This window comes from Emydura macquarii, unplaced genomic scaffold (genome assembly GCF_026122565.2).
Source record: "Emydura macquarii macquarii isolate MOO-44397 ecotype Brisbane River unplaced genomic scaffold, CSIRO-AGI_Emac_v2 contig_318, whole genome shotgun sequence".
Lineage (NCBI taxonomy): Eukaryota > Metazoa > Chordata > Testudines > Chelidae > Emydura > Emydura macquarii.
In genome coordinates this window covers 7,229,866-7,255,200 of record NW_027130455.1, presented here as the reverse complement: position 1 = coordinate 7,255,200, position 25,335 = coordinate 7,229,866, and the positions used below count along the sequence as shown (strand labels likewise).

General features: G+C 39.7%; 1 protein-coding gene across 1 annotated transcript; it reads right to left on the bottom strand.

Moving 5' to 3' along the window:
- Positions 1 to 1,025: 1,025 nt before the first annotated feature.
- CWC15 (CWC15 spliceosome associated protein homolog) lies at positions 1,026 to 25,112 on the bottom strand. Its single transcript, XM_067567286.1, has 7 exons — positions 24,865 to 25,112; positions 23,305 to 23,443; positions 20,835 to 20,947; positions 19,939 to 20,027; positions 17,633 to 17,743; positions 2,815 to 2,933; positions 1,026 to 1,403 (listed from the first exon to the last, which is right to left on the bottom strand). The coding sequence occupies exons 2-7, from the start codon at positions 23,433 to 23,435 to the stop codon at positions 1,274 to 1,276; spliced, it is 693 nt and encodes a 230-aa protein (XP_067423387.1). The 5' UTR covers positions 23,436 to 23,443; positions 24,865 to 25,112; the 3' UTR covers positions 1,026 to 1,273.
- Between the last annotated feature and the right edge of the window lie 223 nt (positions 25,113 to 25,335).

Here is a 25,335-nt window from a genome sequence, read left to right as displayed (position 1 = left end):
GAACTCTACACAAAGGCACCTTAAATCCTGACCTGCAACAACTCCTGTTCCACTCTAAAATCTCTCAAGTAGAGATTACAAATCATGCTATGGTGTATGGAGGTTTTGAAATGAATACTAATGGTGAGCAGGAGATCACTGAACACTTTCACTTGTGACCTAAACTAGGATTTAAACTCAGGTATCCAGAGATAAAAGGATGGTATTTCAATCCAATGTGTCAATCACCCTCCTTTTGTAAATGCATCTCAAATGTGACAGTGATCACAAAAGAGAGTGAAATCCTTCTGATAGCTGAAGAACACTACAGATTGTGACAGACTAAATTAACAGAAATGTTCTACAACATGTATTCTGATTTCTGTTCAAATGGACTTTTTTTTAAAGTAAAGTTTAGTGTAATGACTGGGATGGTTAAAACAAAATCCTGAAACTACATTTGAAGTTTGCAGGATCGAGCTGTTCTTTTGTAATCAGATCCACATAGATGGAACCTTGTATCTATGTGGCTCTGATTGCAAGATTGGGCTCTAGGAACACAAGATTACATAGAATGGAATTCCCGGCCAGAGGCAGAACACCACTGCACCGCACACACTCTGGATGCTCTTTGTGGCAAGGCAGTGACTCAGACTGAGCCCACAATATAGAAGGCAGAATTGTTAATAGCTGAAGCTATCCAGTCAGACCACATCCATAACTGCTACATCAGAGAAACTCACAATTTAAGAAATCAGATGAGGTGTTCACATTGGCTTTCAACTAGTCAACCAGTGGAAGGAGGATAGTTAAGTTTGATGCATAAAAAGGCCAATTCTGTACTCTCTCCTAGCATGCAGAATTTCACTTTGTTTTAAAAATATGAAAATTTACATAATCTGCATAAATTACAAACCACTACATTATATACAGGTTGTTTCCCAAGAACCAGTATTTAGACAATTAAAGTATTTATTGCAAACCAGTCTCTCTTCCAACATTTACACAAAGGCCATTAAAAGTAAATGCATATCCACTGAAAAACATTAAACACAAACAGGTTTATTAAAAAAGAAAAAAAAAAAAAAAAAGGGGATGCTGAAAAGAATAAAACACTCCAGATACAGGGTGACTCAATTAAAAAGCTGTCAATGATCTTGGAGAGGCATTTGGAAATTCATGGCAGGAGACAATTTTCAGCCATTTTTTTTTGTGGGGGTGAAGGGGGTGCACCACAGAGGGGAAGTCACCTGGACCCTTTGAGTCTTTCAGCAATGGAGCACATAAAACTGTACTACTTGATGTATTTTTCCATGAATTTTTTGTGAAATTCAGATCGCAGAGTATCATTTACAAATCTTTTCTCCTTTTTCGTTTCATCTATCCCCTTGGCACAGTTCTTGAAGACAACATCATCATCCCATCTGAAAGCAAAACAAAATATTTAGCTGTACGGTTAAAATTTACTACATGAAATTAAAGCAGAGCAACTTAAATAAGCTATGTTTAAATAGCTCTTTGTAGGTTTCAGAAGACCATTTTCCTTTTAGAAAAACTGCCTTAACACACATCTGAACTTATTTAAAGAAAACAAAAAACAATTACTGTGTGTGTTTCTCATAAAAATTACATCTTGATGTTGTTTGCAGCAGTGTTATAGCCATGTTGGTCCCAGAATATGACACACACAAGGTGGATGAGGTAATATCTTTTATTGCACCAACTTCTGCTGGTGAAACAGACAAGCTTTTGAGCTCCTGAAGGCTCTTTGTAGCTCAAAAACTTGTCTCTCTCACCAACAGAAGTTGGTGCAATAAAATATATTACCCCACCCACCTTGTCTCTCTTCAACCCTAAAATGTTTACTGTGTTAAGTAGCAGTAAAAAAAAAAAAAAAAAAAAAAAAAAAAAAAAAAAACCCCAAACATTGTCAAATCATATTTATTAGGGAGTCCCTAAGGACTAATCAAAAATGGGGCTCCACTGCGCTAACATTGTACAAACAGAGCAGCAGACAGCCCATGCCTCAAAAAGCAGACATAGAATGGAGGCAGGATGAGGCTAATCGCAAGCAGAGTGAACAATGTGATAGCCAAACGGTACGTTAGTTCTACAATTTTATTTTATTTTTAAAAAAAACATGTACTTAGTCAGAAGGGGATCAACTAAATGGAAAGAAAAGTGATAGAAGGAGAAAAAACAGGGAAGAAGAGGGTAAGACATGGAATGAAGCTGAAGTGAAGAGACTGATGGAGGGAGAGGGCTGGAGCAAACAGCCCATCAGCACAGGAAAGAGAAAGCCCAGTCAAAACTGTAGAAAGTTCTATGAATGTCCAGAGGTTCCTATTTTTGAGTAAAGCTCGTAAACCCCTAGTCTATTCCTTATTTTAGTGAAATGGAAGGCTAACGGCAATATTTCCAAACAGAGACCGTACTATAATCCACAGAAAACAAAAACAGAGTGCCGGCACAAAAATTTCTCTTGCCACCGACACTAACAATCCAAAGTGGATGGCTGTGTTTAGAAAAGTGTAACAATGAGTCTGCCAATCAACTCTCGCCACATTGCTTCTTGCAGCCACATTGTGCTACGGATGGCAATGCAAGGCACTTCAATTTTCAACACAATTCTCTTTGCCCAAAAAGAACCAGGATGTTCTGTTTGGAAAAACACACAGAACCACCATCCTCATGTTGCGATACCTTAATTTCAGGTCACACTGTTTGACACAAGGCTTGAGGGGAGAAATAAAATCAATGGCAATAATGCCATTTTAGCTGCCCCACAGACTGCTGTAGCTCCAGGAAGGGACAAATGTATATGGAGCATAATACCTTCTCTTCACTTTGAAGTTTGCCTGAGGCTGCACCGGGCCTGTAAGATTTAGTAAAGGGTTGCCACTCAGGATGTTTTCCATTCGAATCCTCTCCTCCTCAGCCTTTTGCTCTTGCTCCTGAGAATGAGAAAGAGATGCACATATTTATTAGTTTCTGGCCATCTTTTCAAGCTAATTTACAGAGGAAGATGATGATCATTTAGCTGATAACTCCACATTGACAGTTTCAACTCCTAATTCAAACAATCATCCCTTCTAGCCAATTTAAAACAGTTGTGTGTGTAGGAAAAACAGAAGAGGCAGAAACTCTGAACAGCTTAACATTGTTAATCTACTGTCACTGAGAGAAAGCTGAACGCTGCCTAGTTAACCTTTGATGTTCTAAAGTTTGCAATTAACACCCCGTAAGCACTGGTACATGTTATAGGTTATATTTTTTGTACTAATAAGCTAACTGCCTGATTTTCTTTATCCTAAATACTATTTAACCTTATATGAGGAAAAAAAAAGAAAATATTCAGCAATATTGATTAGATTAGAAGGTGTTATACACTGTTGAAAACAGGCTATTATCTACTACCTTGAGTGATCTCTCAGCCTTTTACCATCAAGTCTTACTATTTCCCTTTGAGATACTGGATGCACCCATATACCCATTTTACAGAGAACACTGAATGATCTCATGGTACCCAAATTTTAAGAGTTACGTTGTCCAGGGTCGCCCCCTCACCCTGCTCTCCACCAGTGCAATGTAAACTTCTGATTAAAACAGTGAGAAACCGTATCTGGATACCACTTTCATGCACTGAACACTTTTATGAGTCACCTTAACAGCCAGTCACTTAATCTATCCTTGACTTCAAGTTGTGTGTGACATTCTGTCTGTATCAAAAAATTTTTCCAGAAGCTTTCAAACAAGTTACCAGGTTCACTCTTTGATGTAAACACCGAGTGGGAGGGGAGCGGGGGGGAGCGAAGGGTGCAGACGACTGCTTTCTTAGTTGTATGACTGAATACGAGTATATCCTTCTGCACTAAAATATGGTCTGGAATCATTCCAGTTTAAAAAAATATTGCATTCAATGCTATAGAACTGCTACGTGGACTAAAACCAGGGCTACTATGATATATGGATCATCAGTGGTGTTTCTTTTAAAACTGCAAAAAATTCATAGATCAGGGGCACTACGGGGACACAAAACAGGAAATGCTTTTATTGATAGTAGAATTCATACGATTTTCAGCACTATAAACTATACTGAAGGTAACCAGAGTTTGCAAGCTTTAAGCACTCAAACAATGCTAAAGAGTACATTAATAAGTCGTATCTACTTTACTTTTTCATGTTTGTGGATTGAACAGGTAAGTGAAATATTTCTATAAAAGAAGCCTAAGAAGCCTTAAGTACAATAGTAAATCATTCTTATAAACATTAGGCAGTTGTAATGTAGGAATTTGCAAGATTTTTAAAACTTTACTATGCACTTAAGGCACACCAGCCTATGTTTCATGCAGAGAATAATTTGGGGGGGGGGGGGGGGGAGGAGGAGGAGGGAGAAGAGAGGGAGAAATCTGAGGGATTCCTAAAGCATTTTATCCAGGAAGTGTTTTTGGGACACTGTGAAGTTATCAGCATATAGAATTCATAGACCAGCTCACTGGTAAAAGCTTTACCTCTTTAGATCTGCATAGTTCAGAATACATGAAAGAATGATTTTTCTTCAGGCTTGTCTACACTTACCTCGGAGACTCGGTGGCAGTCGACCAGAGTTACGCAAACTACGCAAAAAACTTGCGTAACTCCTGTCGACTTCTGTGCTTTTGTTCTGTGCTCCATCTTCAATGCACTGCACCGACGGGAACCATGTTCACGTCGACGCAGCGCTACGCCACTTGAAGAGGTCTTAATACGTCGATTTCTGGATCGACTGAGCGGGTCTTCACTGACCGGTCAGTCGATCCAGATGAGTCGATCTGACGGCAGCAAATCTGCCACCGTCAGTGTAGACATAGCCTTAGACTTTCTTTCACAGAGGAACTTGAAGCTAGCCTTAGGCCTGGTGTACACTAGAAATTAGATCAGTAAATTAAGTCGCTTAAGGTGTGAAAAATCCATACCCAAGTGACAGAGTTAAACTGACCTAAACCTTGGTGTAGACAGCATTAGATAATTCTCCTGTCAACCTAGCTAATGCCTCTTGGGGAGATGGATTACCTACGCCAACAGGAGAACCCCTTCCATCGGCATAAGTAGCATCTTCACTGAAGCACTACAGCGGTGCTGCTGCAGTAGTTTATGTACAGACAAAGTCTTAGCCTCAATTAATTGCCAATGGGATAGAAAATTTGTTTCAAAACCAAGAATCTATTAGCATGGCACTGCTTCAGGATTAAACCTCAAATACCCGTATGGAGCCTTTAGTAACACAAAGTTAAGCAGTAGAAGAAGTTATTTCAAATAAATCTGAATTATTTGGACAGTGGTAACAAGAACCCAAGACATACAATATATTTAATACCAGATAGTAGTTTTTCCCCAAATAGAAATATGAACTTCAGATTTACATCTCTTTTCTTAGTGGAGTCAGCCTAGGACTCTTATTGTGAAGTCTGCTTTTTTGTATCCACAGCGTACCTCAATTTTTAAAATAAAATGGCCGGGCCTAACTGCCTCCCTCCTTTTGCTCATGAACAGCAAGGGACTAACAGCAGTGTGATTAGTCAGAATTAGTGTGGACTGATGCGGATGAATTTAGTAATGTGCCTACACTTTGTGGCGGTTTTGAGGCCACCTGGGTATTTGTTTACAAGGGTTTAAATGAGACCAAATGCCACCACGGCCCTATTAAGTGTTGACAATGTGCTCAATGCGTTCAAAGCATAAGGCAGAGACTCCAAATAATTTACAGTTTAAACAAGGCTCCATTAAAAAAATAAAAAATAAAATCATTCTCAGTAAGGAAAGGATTACACTTTGGAAGAACCAGTTCAAACAGAAGTATACTATGGGCAGACTCTCCATACTGGCATATACTGAAGGAAGCAAGTACTAATGGGGATTGTGTCAAGCAATGGAAGTATTTAATTCTAGCAAAGATTATTTTCATGGAAATCCTAAAAAAGTATTTTTTTCAAGCCTTATACATGCACTGGTTCATTAAGAGAGTCATTGACTTCAGACAAATTACAGTAGAATCTCTCCAGGCTGCTCACTAGAAGTGGTGGTCATCTCCTCCACTTCTCAGCACAGATCTAAAACTTGACAAGTGAATGCAGTATATCATGATACAATATCTGGTGTATATGTAAATATCCTATATTGTTAGCTATTAGTTTCTATTTGGAAGTAGAGTTCTTTTGAGATTCAGATTTAACACTGATAACTTCTAAGTAGTCTCAGGTTCATTTTACTATTATTCATCAGGTTTTTAAAAAAGGAAAGGAAATCTAGGGCTCAAAAGGAATTCAAATTCCAAATATATGAGCGTTTTAAAGGACCAGCTAAAGGAAAGTAAAAGACAATATTAATTGCAGTCACTGTATTGTCCATATTTCCCACCTCAGTGCTCTCAATTATTTCACATAGTATCACTTTAAAAATCAAATTTACCATGAAAAAAGTTCTAGACCACTGAGACATTACAAGCAAAACTGTGGCAGCCATAAGAGTCATCTTGACTTTTCTCTACTGAAGTGTGTGATAGCACAACACTTGTAATATCCTTCAATTCTCATTAGTCCAATAGCTCAATTATTTGTACTCCTTTTTAGTGACAATGATGCAGCATTATCAAAGACCGAGATGTCAAAAATAGTGATGACACAAATCAAAATTGAAAAGCAAAAGGGCCCTGGTGGTACACACCCAGAAGTTCTGAAGGAACTTAAATGAAATGGCTGAGCTGCTAGCAGAAATCTGCATTCATTAAAATCAACTACTATGCCAGAGGATAGGCAAGTTCCAAAGACTTTACCTACTTATAGTTTAATAATTTAATAATTTGGGGAATTATAGGAGTAAAGATTATTGATTTGTATCTGGTAAATTGCTTGAAACAATAATTAAAAATAGTTACAAAACACCTAGATGACTGTGACACAAAGCAATGCTCAGCACAGCTCCTGCAAAAGAGATGATGGCTCACTAATTAGAATATTTTGAATGGGTCACAATAAAACAGTGGATAAAGGAAAACCAGGTGACAACATATTTAAAAAAGGCCTTTGACAGAGTTCCTCACGTGAGGCTCCTAAATAGACATTGGGCAAAGCACAATGCAGAACTGACAAACAAAGCACTAACTGCAGAAACCGTAAGGTGGGAATAAATGGTCAATTTTCATGATGGCAAAAGCTTAATGAAGGTGCCACTAAATTCTGTAGTGGGACTAGCATTGTTTTTTATTTTTAATGTATATTTATTAATGAGCTGGAAAAGGGGGTGGACCAAGCAATAGGAAATCATGAGAGATGAAATTAAACGCTGACAAAGTAATGCATATTGTCCATAATAATAATTTGAACTATTCACATATTTTACTGGATTGTAAATTAAGTATATCAATTCAGGGAAACGACCTAGTCATCATTGTGAACAGTTCAGTGAAGATGTGAAGGAGTGTGAAGCAGCATCTTAAAAAAGAAGACAAAGTATTATCGGATGGAAAATAATTGGTAAATCAGTATGCTCTCACAAGGAATATTGTGTTCAGTTCTGGTTATCCATCTCAAAATTAAATCAAGGAAGCAGAGGACAAAGAGAAGAAATTCTTGAACTGCCTATACATCAATGCTAGGTGCCTGGTTACTAGATTTCCAGAAACCCACAGCTGACAAAAGCTGTGCAGGTTTCGAGGGGAAGTGAAAGCAGCTGTAAAAAAATAAAATAAGATATAACAAATGGAAGAAAGAGTAGAATTGTAGAAAATTGCCAAGAGAAGCAAAGGGGAGAAGTCTATAATCAGCAGAATTTAGAACAATAAGAAGGAACTTTTTAAAATATATTAGGAACCAAAAGAATCCTGACAATAGTTTTGGTACATAACTTTACCATTTCCATCTAGTAATCAGTAATAATGCAGAAATATTCACTAAATATTTCTGTTCTGTATTCAGGTGGGGAAAATAGATGATAGTCTCATCATATGGTGATAACACTCTTTCCATTCCACTTGGATCTCTGGAAGATGTTAAATAGAAGACACTCAAGTTAGACGTTTTTAAATCAGCAGGTCCACATAATTTGCACCCAAGAGGTTTAAAAAAGCTGGCTGAGGAGCAAGCTAGAGTATGATTGTTGATTTTTAATAAGTCTTAGAGCACTGGGGAAGTTCAAGAAGAAAGCTAATGCGCCAATTTTAAAAAATGATGACTCAGGTAACTATAAGCCAGTCAGGATCACACTGATCCTGGGTAAGATAATGGAATGGTTGACATAGGACTCAACTGATAAAGAATTAAAGGAGGGTAATATAATTAATGCAAATCAACATGGGTTAATGGAAAATAGATCCTGTCAAACTATATTTTTGGATGAAATTACAAGTTTGGTGGATAAACATAATGGTGCTGACATAATATAATTAGACTTCTGTAAGGCATTTGGCTTGGTACCACATGACATTTTGACTAAAAAAACCTAGAACAGTATAAAATTAACATGGCTCACATTACATGGTTAATGGATAGGTCACACAATGTAACTGTAAACGTGCTAGACTGATTTCTTAAAACGTAGTGACACGAACGCATAAGCACAGTCTGCCTTAGCCAATGTGTTTGTCTGACCAGCCTGGTTGTTAGGCAGACACAACGAAGGCACATTTACATAATTAAATAAAGCCATCAAAAGCCATCTAGTGAGCAGGGGAGATGGCCTCTGGACTATAAAGACAGGGAGTCTGAAACTTAATGATAAGTAATTGAATCAACTGGCTGTATACAATATTACTGTATTATAAAGGTAAGAAGTAAGATCTTTTATGAAAGCTAACAACACATTGGTGATTAATATCATTGTAAAATGTAAGTCATACTATTCTGAGTACAGTCTGAAGGCTGTTGGTATCCAGGCTCTGAAACAGAGCAGCAGAGCATTTTAGGAACCCAGGATTACTGAGTAGGCAGTGACAATCCCTCAATGATCTGAATTGCCCCCCGAAAATATAGCAACAGGAGGTCAGACTAGATATCATAATGGTCTCTTCCGGGAATCTAGGAAAAAGAAATATAGCAGAAATAGAGGAGTTTCAGAGAGGCAACAAGACTGGTTAGGAGCATGGAAAAATTCTCATATGAAGAGAGACTGAAAAGATTGAGGTTGTTTACCTTAGCGAGGAGATGAGTTTAGGGAGTAAAAATAAGTAAAATAATGAATAGTACTGAGACTACTGGGAACTTCTGTTCACCTTTTCTCTCATAATATATAAAGGAGACATTTGATTACAATAAAAGACTACAAATTCAGAATTGATTAAAGGAAATTTTTCACACAGTGCACAATTGGCATGTGGAACTCTCTGCCACAAGACAGGCCAAGAGCTTTATAGACATTTATAATACACCCTAAGTTATGAATAGTAAATATTAAAAACCTGAGACTTTTGGGACACAAGTCTACCTATAGTTAGTGGGGTTATGAGAAGTTCATCCCCTGAGAACAAATTATCCCATAACTTGCAGACTTTATGGTTTCTTCCTCTGAAGGAGCTGATATTAGTCATCATGGGCATCGACAGGATATTGCACTAGACACATCACTGGTCTGATCCATTATGGGAATTCCTATATGTTGTTTTCAAGTTGACAATGTCCCTTTAAAATGCATATGCTCTTAGAAGAGAGGAATAAGATGGTGACATTGTGGGGTGCCATGTTTACTGTCAAATTATTTCCAGACTCAAGTGTATTTAATATACAAGTAAACAGATATTTGCTGGGATGGCAGTTAAGAAAAGCATCTAAGACCTAAAAGTCAATCTGGGTTCTTCCTTTCTGCAGGGCAAACTGGGTCCTCCCAATGCTAGTGTTTGAAGCTTAGCAATTCTGTTGCACAACAGTTTGCTTCCTTTTTGCCTTGCAGAGACAGCACAACTAGCTAACAGGAGTAAAACTCTACAAGCTTAATTTTTTGTCACTAAAGTCAACAATTAAGACTGAATACAAACAGGGAGCAGATCTGTTGAAAGAAGATGCCAGTTTGCAGAATAGAACTAGCGGTACTAAGTGGGCAGTAAATCAATTTATGGCATTCAACAGCTCAGAAGTTGTTCTAAGTTAGATGACATTTAAATATATTTGAACAGCTTTAAAATGCAGGCTAGTTTTAAAGATGGGGCTTGTAGATGTTATATTGTTTTGCTTGGCTATGTTCTTCCACAGAGGCACATTTTGTAAAAATCACCTATTGCATTTAATGTTCTGAAGCCATCATGTTAAAAAAAATTGACATTTTAGGTACTACAATGAATTGTGCCTTCTCTACACTTAAACATTTCAGCTGAGCTGCAAAGTCCCCTCTGCCAAAAAAGGTTTTCATTGAGTTTTAGAATTTTCCATATTAATCTTCCCCTACCCACTCCCTGTCTGAAGGTTAGGACTCTCCAGGCATTCAAGTGTGGGTTGTTTCAAATCAAACAGACCTAGACAGAATCTTAGCTGTCTCAGCTTCACGTCTCTGGGATATGATCAAGACCAGGTGATCCAGAAATAAGCAACTCAGAGATTGCTCCAAAATCCACATTGCTCCTCTTGTGTATTAGTACAAAGATTTATTAAGCAATAGTAATAATATTATGGATTCAACATACAAACTCAAACAGAAAGAAGCTTGAGAAGAATTACTCACCTCTCCCTATCCCACATAGGCAGGGGCCTCCGAACAGGAGTTGTGTCTACATTATCAAATTCATAGGGTGTGCACATAATTCACCATGCAGCTCCGCTGATGGTAGCTGTAGCATAAACAGAGCTCTGCCATTTTTTACACGTGCCATCTAACATAACTGAGCAGTCTCAGAAGAGTTGATAAAAATTATAAGACGACTTGAATTTCGTGTTTTTTCCTGCAAAAGTTGAGGCCATCACTAAAACTTAGAGCAGAGCAAAGAGCTGCAGTGATTCCACTTTAGGAATTAGTAAAAACATATACTCAGGTTTAGGACAAATATTTGGTGAAATAAAGCTTGGGGAAAACAAACATAAAAGCCTGAACTCTGGCCTCAGAGAAGCGCAAGATTAAAAGTTTTATATTCAGCAGACAATTTGAAATCATTTCAATTTACCTTTTAAGGAAATGGTTGAAACATGACAGATGTTGGATCTTTGATACCTGGACCCCACACCAAAGTTTAGTTTTAAAATTCACATGAAACCTGCTAATTATACAGGGCCATTATACTCAGTATATGTGTGAGTTTCATTAATGTGTGTATGGGTTTGAATATGTTGAGAAGAATATCAAGGGAACAGACTGCAAAAATAAGATACATACATTTAACATTCATGGATCACTTCAGATATTTATAAAAAGCTAAGAATTGAAGACCCAAAACTCAAACTAGTGTTTAAGAAGACGAAAGGAGGTGAGGACTTTTATACTGATTCATTTACTGAAAGTGTTCATTAGTTCTTATTAGACTGATTAGTTATTCATCTGAGTGAAATCTTTATATGAGAGGCTGAGCACCCTCAACTCCCACTGAGCTCAATGGAAGCTAAGAACTCAAACACTGAAATTTCATCCAAAGCACACTGAGGATAAAAGAAACCCTCTCTCTGACCTCAATGCACTTTGGGTCAGGCCATTGATTTCTGCTTTCTTTAAAGTTAAAAGTAAGGGGAAAATTTCAACTTGATGAAGGTTAGAACATTTAATGTTTTAGTATGAACATTGGTAAAACTCTGGAACCATAAGCCAAAAATAGATTTGAAGGCTTTCATACTGAAGTTGACACAATCACAAAAAGAAACAATCAGATATGCTCCTGAGATAGAACATATCTGAAAATGCAGAGAATAAAAAAGCCAGATTTCCCTGCCCCCTCAAATAGAACCAAATAAATTATTGTACATGTGAGTTAGACAAAACAATTAAGAGTGTGGTTGATTTTCTTGGGTCAGACCTTCCAGTCATCAACAGCAATTTACGAGATGATTCATTGACAGATGCAAGGATAGAAGACACCATGGCATTACCTCTCCTATCCCATTAATTAACATGGTCAAGAAGAAACAAAACAGTTTACAAAAATCTGATTTATTTTTATTTACTTTATGCTACTAGAAATTCAAATCTAAATAAGCCACTTATGGTAAGTCCAACTGAGAGATCGTAAGTTTTATCTGTATATGCTTTTTTCCTCCCATTCGTCAAGAAAGTACCTGTCTTCAGCATTTAACAGCATTTACTGAAGATGCCCATTAAAGGAAATGTTCTCATATAATAGTAAGGTAAATACTAGACTTAGATACCAGTGAAGATACTATAAAAGATGAAAATTATAAAAACATGCAGTTTACCCTAACGAGGTTTCCAAATAACTTCACTAAGGTTATACTGCTTTTTACCCTAAAATGCAAAGTTTTTAAGAAAGGTTACACATCTGTATCAATATTTATGTATAATAAATGCAAGATGGGCTATAGAATTGTACTTTAACTAGGGATAACTTTAAGGTTTTGGCCCTGCATGTTCCTAGTACAGAGAAACACAGCCAACAAAAAATTGACCTTCAAATTTATGCTCCTGTGCCTTTGTGTCATGCTACTCAACAACAGGCTTGTATGTGTAATGAGTTTTCCTGGATCTGGTCCCCCTACATTACATATTCCACTTAAATACTGTACAGCACATTTAAACAGAAGCATGCTGTTTGTAGTAGACTATGTCCAGTGTATTGAGTATATCCTTGATGTGAACCCTGAGATAAAAAAATGGAAGGAATGGAACAGTAAATCTAAGCTTCAAGTTTGAAATGTCAGCTTCCCAGAACTATGGGTTCAAATCACAACAAGACTGAAGGCTTACACCTTGCTTAATATATAAATTGAATTCTCCCACTATTGTGGGTCTTTCGGATGAAATCTTAAACACTGAGGTTCAGTTTGTTCTGTGGGAATAATAAGAGCGAGCAGGTATTCACTCTGGCAAGGAAAAGGAAGGTTTAACCCTAATGTTCTTTTTGCCATTTGCTTGTCAGATGCCCTCTACTGCAGAGATGTCTCCATTTCAGCAGTGAAGCTATTTAATTGTGTATGTAGGTCTGATCTTGCAAACATACATGCAAGTAACTAATCACTCACATGCATTATCACACTCACGTCCATAAAATTAATAATGTGTTTGCAGGATTGGACTATGGTTTGTAAAACATTTTGATTGCATGTTAGTAGTACCCAACCTCTTGCAAGCTAAGCCCTTAACAACCATAATCATAACATCAGCTCCCCTGATGTAAGGAAATATCCTCCTTTTACAGGTGGAGAAACTGATGCAGGCAGCCACATTGTGCCCTGAAGATGAATGCATATAAGGATAATTTTACTCCCACGTAGAAGAGGTGGGCAAGTCATCCACTTCCGTGAAAGTGTCATCCTCCTCTTCTCAAGACCCTTTGGAAGTAGTGTAAGAGGTTATAGATCCACCTGGGGGCAGGGGAGACTTGGTGGGCTATGGATGGAGAGTGGTCAGCCCTTTACTATCTGGGGCTAGGATTGGATGCAGGGATGTAGTTGTCCACTCATAAACCCTACAGATTCCACAGGAGAGGGTACTACAGCCTGGGGCTGAATTTCTCCTCTCCTGAAGCTCACTTCCATAGCAGAGAACCCAGTTTTTCAGTGGGGGGACTAATGGCAGTAGTGGCTTAAATGGGCCATGCTGCCAGGAATTGAGGGATGAGGGAATAAAACAATGGGAGCAATGCCAGTGAAGAGGGCATGCAGCTAATTTGGGGTGGGAGAGGAGAGTGAACCCCTTTTCATGGACCAATGTGATAGCTGTGAAAACAGTTTCAGCCCCCTTAGCCCACCCCCCCCTTTTTTTTTTTTTAACTAAAAGATTCATCCTAGAGAGATGAAGTGTTTTGAACAAGGTTTACAAAGAAAGTCTGTGGCAGAAATGGGACTAGCACATTGATTTCTGGATGCCAAATCCCTTGCTTCTGCCATCAACCATGCTTCCCCTTACATTAAAATGGCTAGTTTATCTTTTCCTGATCTTTTGCAAGCTTTCCAATTAATCCCTCCTAACTGCCAAAGCGTAGGAGCACACTTGGATGGAAATGTGCTTTTTTGGTTTTAAATTTAGTAATCTATAGAGATGTATATTTATACTGTTGCCATCATAATGAAGTCTTAACTTGATCTCACTAACAGGCTTTCTGTGCCTCCCATGACAATGAGAGGGAGTCATATTTAATCATCTCATTTTATATTATTTCAGAATATTTTACAAATCGTGTCTTTTATATACAAATTTTGATTAGTATGGACTTAATTTTCCTGCTACTGATATAAAAAAATGAAAATAATACTCGAAGTACTTTGAAGTCATCAATATTTACTTTAAAATGCTTTTATGCCAACATATAGGATAAATTTCAGCCATGGGCTGAGACACAGTAGCGAAGAACAGACATCTCCTCCCCCCTTAAAATACATACCAAGTGACAACACGTACCATCAGACCCAATAAAAGTTACCTAGCATTTTTTCTTAGAAGGAAACAGTGTGTTTTAGATCACTGTCTACATGTGAACTTTACACACTGACTTACTCCCAAAAAAGAGGATTACAGTGAGGATAAAGAATATTAGCAGTTTAAAAAACAAAAAAAAAGACAGCAAAAGCAAGATGAATGTTGTGGCATATACTTCACAGCTTCCAGTGCCCTCTAGTGGCACATAAAGGGTACCTTTAGAAATTTAATTTCCACAGCCTCATTTTTGTAGATTTAATATAAATTTAGATATGCACACTTGTGTACCGCAATTCCCAACCATTAAATTCCCAATGCAAAGCCATCTGCACATCAGTGTGAATGTAACAAACTAAGCAGTTTAACAGATACAGAATTATCATTTAAACTTACAGTCAAATTGAAACTAAGTTTTCCTTGTAAGAAGTGTCTACTCTGGGATCACAGAAACAGAAGTCTCTTTACACTGCTGTGAAAACAGATACACTGAACTCACTGTGTTTAAATACATTTTAAAGCAGGGAAATTCTGAGGTAAGGCTGCCAGAGGGTTAAGTAAGTCTTACTAGGCCATGTTACTATTGCAGAGCATAGAGTTGCAGATCACTGGGTGTCATTACATATGATACATGCTGCAATTCCTAGGCACAAAAGTAAGGGAAAGACACTTTCTAGTGTATTTTTAATGGTAAAAATGGATTAGCTTGGTAGGCTGAGCAGCAGGTATTTGGAATATCAATAGCAGAACCGCTTCAAATCTAAGTAGGGTTGACTTAGGCCTTTGACTTTCCAGGATAAATGAACTGGTACTCAATTTAGCTTACCCGGCTTGCAGGTCTTTCAGGCTTTGTCTTGACTAGGATTTACAAGTGTATTGTTAGAATATGCTAGCAAACATTTTAACTAACATGTTCTAGAAGGCAGTGTAGACTTAACACATGCAAGCCGGTTGATTTAAAACTTGGGAGGCAACCTAGGTTTTAGTATGGGCAAACCTGGTCAAATTGAAGTCTACAGTGTGTTATTTACATCAGACTTTCAAAACATGTTAGCTAGAACGTTCTAACAATACACCTGTAAATTCTTGTTACGCACGAGAGTTGGAACACCGTTCCAAACTTCTAGACAACCACAACCAATTAGTGCACAACCAAAAGTTGTACTGCAACAATGGAGGTAAAGTATTTGGGTTTTCTTGGGATGAAAAGCCTCAAACAGATTTGCATTTCTTATTTCCCTGTTTATAATACCCTACATTAGTTTGGAAATAAAGATTCCTGCGCTGTCAACATTAGCTGCATCCAGCAAGAAGATCACAAAGGCGTTTGTTACAGGACCCCTATTCTGGCTGGTTCTAAATTAGCCGTGTCATAATAGGCTCTTCTAGAGTACCTCAGTGGACAATAGCCCCCCCCAAAGAGATGTTTGGCAGAGAGGGATTACCAGAATACATCGCACTCCAGTCAAACCAAGGGCTGCTGGTGAGGGTGCATAGATGCCAGCTATACATTCAAATGCAACTGCATTGAGTGGCCTTATGGAGTTCTGTAGCAGTGTTGGTCCCAGGGCATTAGAGACAAAGTGGGTGAGGTAGTATCATTTATTGGACCAACTTCTGTTATCTGTTTTCTACAGCCAGGCACTCAAATACCACAGAATATGCTCCAACGACAAAGTCCAGGATATACACCTTAATACACTCAAAACTGCATTCACCAAATCAGGACACTAAACCAGAGGAGTAGATGGCATTGTGGAACGGGCCACCCAAACACCCCGAGATCCTGCTTCAGTACAGAAATAGACCCCCCTCCAACCACACACCCCTTGTTGTTCACCTACCACCCCACACTGGGGTATTGCCCAACAACAACCTATACTCAATGGGGACCCCATCCTGAAAGAAATCTTTCCTGAACCCCCTCTTCTGGCCTTCAAACAATCCCCCAAACTCTCCAGGCTCATCATCAGAAGCAAGCTCCCCATAGACTAGGACACACCAAGTCAAAGCAGCACCAGGCCCTGCCAGAACAACAGATGCAAAACCTGCAGATATATCTCCACTGCTACAATGATCAGTACCCCCCACAACACACCTTTTGAGATCCATGGGTCCTACACATGCCTACCACAATATGCGGCATACCTCATCCAGGGCACTAAATGCCCCAATAGCAACTATGTGGATGAAATCAGACAATCATTATGCTCTTGAATTAACTCACGCAGGAAAATGATAAAAAACCAAAAACACCACATCACGTATGGGTGAACACTTTTCACAAAGCGATCACTCCATATCTGACCTATCAGTCCTTATCCTGAAAGGAAACATGCACAACATTTTCAAAAGACAAGCCTGGGAGCTTAAATTCATAATTTCGCTAGACACTAAGAATCATGGACTGAACAGAGGCACTGGATTTATGGCTTATTACAACAATCTATTCCCCATTTACAATGCCCTCCAATTCCCAACTCATCTTCCTTTCCAGCCCATGACTAGAGGGGTATTAACGGGCCGCTTCACCTTGAATGGTCTCTTGAAATGTGTGTTAACTACTTATGCTAAGCAATCTGTTCCATCTTGTATTTAGCAGTGGTACTCAGAGTACATTTCCCAGACCTGAAAAAGAGCGCTGTGTGGCTCAAAAGTTTGTTTCTCTAACCAACAGGAGTTGGTCCAATAAAAGATAATTACCATATCCACCTCGAGTGGCCTTAGTCAAATGTCCAGAAGTATTTATCAAACCATAACATCGTTTGGCAGCCTTTAGTCAAGAAGCACTCAGCACAGGAAAAAAAAGGTTGTTAAGAGATTAAGCGCGCTGGCAGAGGTTTGCACTGCACAGCATCCCATCCCATGCCTGGCTCCAACTGCCACCATTGGCATCTCCCTGTAAGGAGTACTAAGCTCACCCATAAAACATTTAATAAGAAACGTATTCCTGGTGTCTTTTAAAGGCCTACTGCAGTATTAAAATGTGCTTCTTACTGCTTTTTAATAGTTCTACATTCCATCACTTCAGTGTCGTTTCTAGTACACTGTGAAAATTCCTTTTTTTTTTTAAATTAATTAATTTGCAAGCAAACAACCTCTGTAACTGGTGAGATTTTACCTTCCGTGCCTGCTCCTCAGCTCGCTCTTTTTTGATTTTTTCTAGTTCAACCAGAAGAGCTGCAGTATCGTCATCACTCTCTTCATCAAAATCCTCATCTTCATCATCTTCCTAACAAGAGGGAAACAGTGGATTGGTTACTCATTCCATTTAATAAAACCAGCTGGCTACTGTGAAAAGTATACATTTACTCATGAAAAAAAAATTAGAAAGAACCAAATATTTTGTCCAAAACTGTAAAACCAAGATTGCCTAAGACAGACTAAAAGTAGCTTGGAGTGGATTCTTGAAGTGTTTTGGAGGTTACAGTTCCAGTGGGTGTAATACAAATGATTCTTTTGTCCTTGCACATTAAAAGCAAGGCAGAAATGGATGCATCTGTTCTTATCCAGACTACGCAATTCATTATTTTCCTCCAAGGGCTAGGCAATTGGCATGCAGACACATTTACTCCAAACAATCATTTCACCTGTATCTCAAACTCCCTCATTCCTTGTTTGATTTTAATCCATCTAATTATATGCTAAGATTGTCAACTGTTTGGAGCAGGAAGTGGCCTTTTGCTAATGGCATGTACAGTGCCTAGCACAAGGCGGTCTTGAGTGGCACTTCTAAGTACTACTTAGAAGCAAAATTAATATTGCGCTATCAGATGTACCACATGCACCCAGAGCAGCATGACAAAAAGTAATTTTAATAAGCAGGGTCACAAAATAAGGAGAGTAAGAGTGTGGTACATCAGCATATCAGGAATATGCTTTACTTCTCCATATCCCTCAAATCTAGACCTTTTGCCACTAAGTTCAACAACCAGGTATGACCAGAGTCCATCATAGACTGACCTATAAGCAAAACAACTCCGCTTTATTTTTAAAACAAAATTTGAAGGGTTTAATACTCTCAAGTTATAAAAAAGTAACAATATTGATAAAAATGACTGCGACTTGCCTTACTCCTACACAGTCTCCAGAAGTATCATGATGAGAGCAACACCCCAACACACAGCTTACTGGTTACATGGCTGTACCAGGGCAGCCAGTAATCATCAAAAGGCCCTGACTTCAGGACTCATGGAAAGAAAGTAAGTTTTACATTACTAGGTTTTCCTCTCTCAGGACTTGGTGGACAGGGATGGTGAGTGGAGAAAGAACAGCAAAGAACTTTGGCTCCAATCCCCAGACTCATAAGTATTACCAACGTTAAGGCTGTCTGTGCAGCCACTGTTCTTTCAAACTCCCTCACTACTCTTCCCAGTCCCTCCAGCTTCCCGGCAACATGGCTACACAGAAATCATGTGGCCAGACCGCCCTAACTGTCACAGGAGATCACGACACCGCAGATTTAAATATTATCATCTTTGGTTCAGATTCCTTGCAGGGTAGACACTAGAGGAAAGGGATGGAGGGAGAATCCGACCATGCATGTCTCTGTAATCCTGCTCCACCAGTGGATTCCCAGACCCCATGAAGGGGCTTCCACTTGGTATCATTTTCTTTTTTTGCCTATAGCACCATCTGGAGATTAGTGGGGTTTTGTCTCCTCCACCTCTGCAGGTACAATAGATGAATGCCTATAGCAGGGTCCATCTCAACACTTTAACATAGCAAATGATTCAGAGTAATGTTCTGATTAAGGTATCACAATGCAAGAGTTCATAATCCATTCTTCATAATTCCTGTTTTTTCTTAGAATCAGCATAACTTTAAAAACCATTTTTATCAGTTGGTGTATTGTCTCCAATACTGGTGTTTCCAGGTACAAATTAGGTTTGAAAAAGTTACCACTTACTAGTCAGAGGACTAGACCTACTAGCCAGAGGCTGATATGAATAATGAGGAAAGGAGACAAAGAAAGATCCCAGTCCCACCTGCTAAGTGCAAAACAGAGCAAAGTTCTCAGGGGCTCCATCTTGCAGAAACTCTAGCTACCTAGGTTTTGATTAAATTTAAAGCCGCTTCTTTCCTGATGACCACTGGAAGGAAAATCCTCATTACCCATCATCCCAGAGCCTTCTGGCTGGTGTTTCCACTATTCTATCCCCCTTCCTTAGCTTCCGGGCTGCTGCCAGGGGTGTGTGAAGAGTGACTTCTTCAGACTGCAGTTAGAGTGTAGAAGCAGGGTCCTCTGAACTACTCCACGTTGCATTAAATTCAAGTTACAATAACTAGTTAAAGGAAGAGACCACATGTGCTGGAACCATTAACTGGTGATCTGGTCCTTAACAGATCTGCAAATGCAATATGTACGGCTATTGAATACCCTAAGGAAAAGCAAGAGTTCTGAGGAGGAGAATAGAAAGTACATACATCTGTGAGTGGATCATCCGCATCAAGGTTTGCTGCTGGAATCTGATCTAATCGAGGTTTCTTAGACACAGAAGAGGATGTTGTGTGCTCTAAGAAGTTAAAAAAGGAAAATTTATGAACATTAGTACAAGTTAATAAGAGCGACAGTAAAGCAGAATTACCAAACTTGACCTTGCAACATTTAACTTCTGGAACCAAATGACTTAATGCCTGAACTGATCTCTCCTGTAAAGACATCCATGGCTATGGAACTGGCACCCTGAAAACTCACAGGTTCATTTTGTAGAGTTTCTTCATGTCATTATAAGAAGAAAAGGAGGCCACAGAGGTGGCTGCACTGCACCCCCCCAACTCCATAGATCCAAGGAAAAAGGAACCCCGCACTCTTGCACATGGGCTGCCGCTAAGCACTGGTAGTCTGGATCTTATCAGACAGCACAGCTTCTGCAGCCCATAGAGTTTGAATGCCCCCATTTTCTTACCATGAGTACTGTTTAATATTTTAGATTCATTTTAGATGTTCCACACAACCAGTAGTGCCTAAATTTTCACACACACACAGCATTACAGAACAAAACCAAAGAGTTATTTGAAATATTAATGCATTATCCACTAACAATCTCACATATTTTGCAATGTATGATCTCTCTCACCAAGGCCAGGAAACTCCACAAAATACATTTCCCCCAAGCAGTACAAGAATAAAAAATCCTCTAGTACTGTAATGACATAGCAACATATATGTTACAGTCACGCTTTAGTGGCTGGCCCATAGATAAGTGTTTTACTATTAGTGATGGAGGTTCTGCTTCAGCTCAAGTAGGTCATGGATTCTATCCTCATGTTAGCCTGCCAGCCATACATGGATTCATTACAGGATGTAATTTTCATTCTACCTCTTGCTGGTCTGTCTCTGTTCTTTTCTCTTACAGCAACTCGTTCTCTCTCCTCCAATTCTCTTCTAAAGTCACGGTTACGCACCTCCTCAGGGGCATCCTGAGTGGTCTGTCTAGAATAGGCAATGTGGAAAAAAAAAAGAAAAAAAGGAAGATTAAGTAAACAGTTCCCAGTTGATAGCATTTGCCCCTGTGAGCCTGAAAACTCTGGGATAAGAGCCAGTTACCAGAAATCAGAATAATTCTTCAGACCTATATGAGGATGAGACACCATTCAAGGTGCCTTTCCCTCCCCCCCACCCCACCTCTAGGAACACATTAAAACCTCAACCAGTTTCCAGACACCTAGTGATGTAGTATACAAGCATCATGTCCTAGCCAACATTGACCAGCACCTGATGTTCTGGCCAACATGCTCTTTTTCTCTCTCTGACAGTTATAGCATCCCAAGTTATTGCTGAGTGCATAAGGTTTTCCAGGCTTCTTCAGACAAGAGCAAGACTAAAATGTGTTTTCAGTTAACCCCAGATAGATGTATCAGATGGCTATAGTTTATCCTTGCAGAGGGATACTTTTTATCACCTCCAAATTAGATGATTCACTAAATTGTGTTCTAGAAAAACAAGCAAGTGGGAAGAGAGGGCATATGGAAATAATAGCTTCAGTAAAATATGTATTTCAGATACACCATGCATATTTAATAGGTCTCAGCCAAGAGCAACAGCTCATATTTGACACACAGTATTGCAAGGGAATGCTGAATTTGCTGCAGAAAACTTAAAAAGAACTAAAATGAGCAATAATTCATTTCAAACTCTTCTGTTCTGGAAATAAGTGTACATAGTGCCTGGAGGAAACCTAGATTCAAGCAGCTATTAATATACTGTGTGCACAAGTTGATTTTCATGGTGAAGTAATTTGCTCATTTTTACTGTATAAACAACAACCAGGATTTGCAGATTACATATGTGAGCAGCTTGGGGCTGGTACAGTCACAAGAACCCCAAATACTACACATCATTCAAAGGGGAACAAGGGAGACTAAAATATTGCAACAAGATTCAACAATGCAGTGCTATTTAACAAAGGCATCCTTCAGATCAGTTGTATGAGAACCGGAGCATAATAAAAAGACACTTCTAAAAAGCACCCAGAAGATTTATTAAAATATGCGGCATATGTTCTTATGCATGTATTTTCCCCACTGCCACCTCAAAGAGAAAGTGAAAAATTAGTATTACACAACCTGCTTGTCTTCTATTTAAAGGGACATTAACCTTAAAAAAAAAATCTGAAAATGTCTTCTATGCTATTTTTACAAATAGCAAAGACTTTAATTAAAAAGTACAGGAACACCTCCATTTTTTAATATTGTGCATTTGACAGCATTTTGTGTATGGTTTTGTTATTTTTCCAGCACGCTCCATTTCCCACCTATTTGGGTCTTGCACACAGTAAGAGAGATGGACAAAGCATTTCAAAAGGTAAGGAAGTGTGATTGTAAAATAACAAAAATTAGCACTGGTGGTAAGGGGAACTCAGACAAGTGTAATATCAGCTAACTTTTTTTTTTTTTTTTTAAGCGATTGAATTTTAAATTGACACTGTCCCTTTAAATTTTGGATTCTATCTCAAACTGTATCCAAATTTTGCCATTTCTTCCCCCAGAACATACTCAAGATCGAGCTACTCCTCTCCGTCCCAACTGCAAACAAATTTGTTCATGACATGATCATTTCTCACATGATTACTAAAACCTCCTCTTCTGCGGCCAGTGTGACATTCATGTTGCTCACCTCTGGCCCTTCTAGAACACAGCTACAAAAATGATCTTCCTTACCCAGTGTGACTTCTTTATTCCCCACAGGCTCCTTTTTGCCCAATGTGTCAATTTAAAACCTCTGTATTGGCTTGTAAGGTCCTATACAACTCAACCCATGCATACACCTCTTATTCCATCTTTTAGCATGCCCCCACCCATCAGCTTCTTTGCTCTGCAAATGTCAGCCTTGATGATGATGTCTCATTTATCATTATCATGATCATCTCCTCCTCCTCCTCCACATGACCCTGTATCTTTTCTCCTGCACATGGAATACTCTGCCCAACTCAGTTCACCCTCTCCTTATTCAGGATCCTTCTAAAAACTCTTTTCTGCCATGGTACCCACAAGAAACAAGTAAATACAATTAATATTAAAATATTATAATTATTTTCAATCCAATCCATCCTATTTTCAGTGTCTGCTCTTCAGACTGGAAACTCTTCTATCCTTCCATCACACCCTCGCTGTGACAGGTGCAATGCCTTTATTTTGTGTCTGTATAGTTATTGTGTCTGTACATTATCAGCATTTAACATGTAAATGTCTGTGATATTTCTCTTTCAGTAGCGCTGCAAGTCTGAGAATAATTTATCAACACAGAATCACTACACACTATGTTATGCAGGAAAAGAAATAGGCCTTTACCTGTATTTAATTTTAGTATGGGAAGGAAGATCTCTGCTTGAATATTGTTTGGAGAGCTGACTTAAATCTCCTTCTCCTTTTCCTCTTCCTCCTCTTGCAGGTTCAAAAGTTGGCCTAGCTGCTGTTGTCATCTTAATTACTTCAAGATCAAATGCAAAGTATCATAATTACTACTAGTTATAGTGAAAGACATTAACTGAAAAAAAAAATACATTACTCTGGGAATTATAGCAGCAACCACAACTCCTGTTACAGTTAAAGAGTATAAACTACAACTTGGCAAACAGTGCTGCATCTGAGAAGCATTTTATTTAACTGAATAATCCATTCAGATTTTCATGGATCTGTAAGGATGGGGGGAGAAGGGAAAATGAAATATAGGACATGAGATTATTACATATACAGAAAACTCCTTACAAGACAGAGTGAGAGAAGTATTGTATATATATTAAAAGTCAGTCAATTTCCATTTTTTTCTCATAAAAAATATGAAGCAATATCAATCAAGTCAAATCACACATGCAAATTAATCTACAATTAATGGCTATAACTGAAATTAGACAAATGTTACTCTGTATCTCAGATAAGACACTCCGATAACATACAAATCTTCGTGATTAGTTTTCTGTCATTTCCTCAACACAAGATTGGCATGAGCAAATTCTCTCTTCAACATCTCCTGCCTTGTGCATCTACCTTTCTAGACTTCCTCATCCCATTTCAATCTTATCCAAACATCCAAAGGGAGACATTTATAGTCTTTCTATATCCATTTGTACAAACAGGAGCATTAAATTTAAGTTTCTTCATAAAAAGTGTCTTATTTATCACAGAGCCATCTTGATTTAGCCAACATGCCCTGGTGCGGGTCAATACGAGTTTTTGAGGACTAAATCTCCTTTCTCCCTGGAAGGCAGTAGTGGCTAGAGCACTGGGATTCAGGCGGCCTTCTATTCCCAGCTATCAGCTGGCCTGTTGGGTCACCTGGAGTAAGTCACTGCCCTTTTCTGTCTCTCACCTTCCCCACCAGTAATATGTGGATAATGATACTAACTTCCTGGGTAACGTACTTTGAAAGAAAACGTTATAAAAGAACTGGATATTAGGAGCAACCTCACGCTCCTCTACTGCATTTGACTGTAACTCTGGAAGGGTGTTTAACCTGCATGCAGGACACAGTCCGCACGGAAAACAGCATCACTGACAGCTCCCCGCTCCGCTAACGGCGTGACACCCGGCAGCACCTTCTCCCCCCTGCACAGAGAGGCCCCCCTTTTCCCTGTCACAGCCACTGCTCCCCCAAAGCAGCCCCTCCCCTTCTCCTCCAGAACAAGCCCCCCACTTCACCCCTCCACTCGCTCGCCGTCACAGCCCCCCCACGCGGCCCCCCTCCATCACAGCCCCCCTCCCACGAGGCCCCCCCACGCGACCCCTCCTCCACCGCGGCCCCCCCACGCGACCCGTGACACGGCCCCCTCACGGCCCCCACACCCAGGGCTGCCCCTACCCCCCGGAGCACCCTCCCCCAGGGTGGTCTCTCCGCCCGGCACTGTGACTTACCCTAGACACAGCGGGTCCCCCCCGCTCCGCTCCCAAGCCAGCTGCGCGCGCGGCCACTGCCGGTCCCCGTCTCTCGGCTCCCTAGGCCTGCGCCATAACTCCTCCACCTTCCCACAGGCCACCGCGCGCAAACCATAGACACGCCGCAGCGCTCAGACCCGCTCGGGCAAGAACCACAGAGACGGCAGAAGAGGCGGAGCGCGGGCCCCGCCCGGCGGCGAAGGAAGCAGGCCACGTGACTGCGCTGGCGCTACTGCTGTCGTCATTCATGCGGGTTACCGAGGCGGAAGTTCCCCCGCCGGGCGCGGTCACTGTTCCATCGCCGCGGAGCCGCGATTGGCTAGCGACGCCGCCGAGAATCTGAGGCCCAGCCCCGAGGTGGGTGGGGCGCTGGCAGAGCCTGGGGGCGGGGCCTGCAGGCGCAGAGAGCGGGTCACTCGGGCGAGATGAAGACGAGGGGCTCCGAGTACA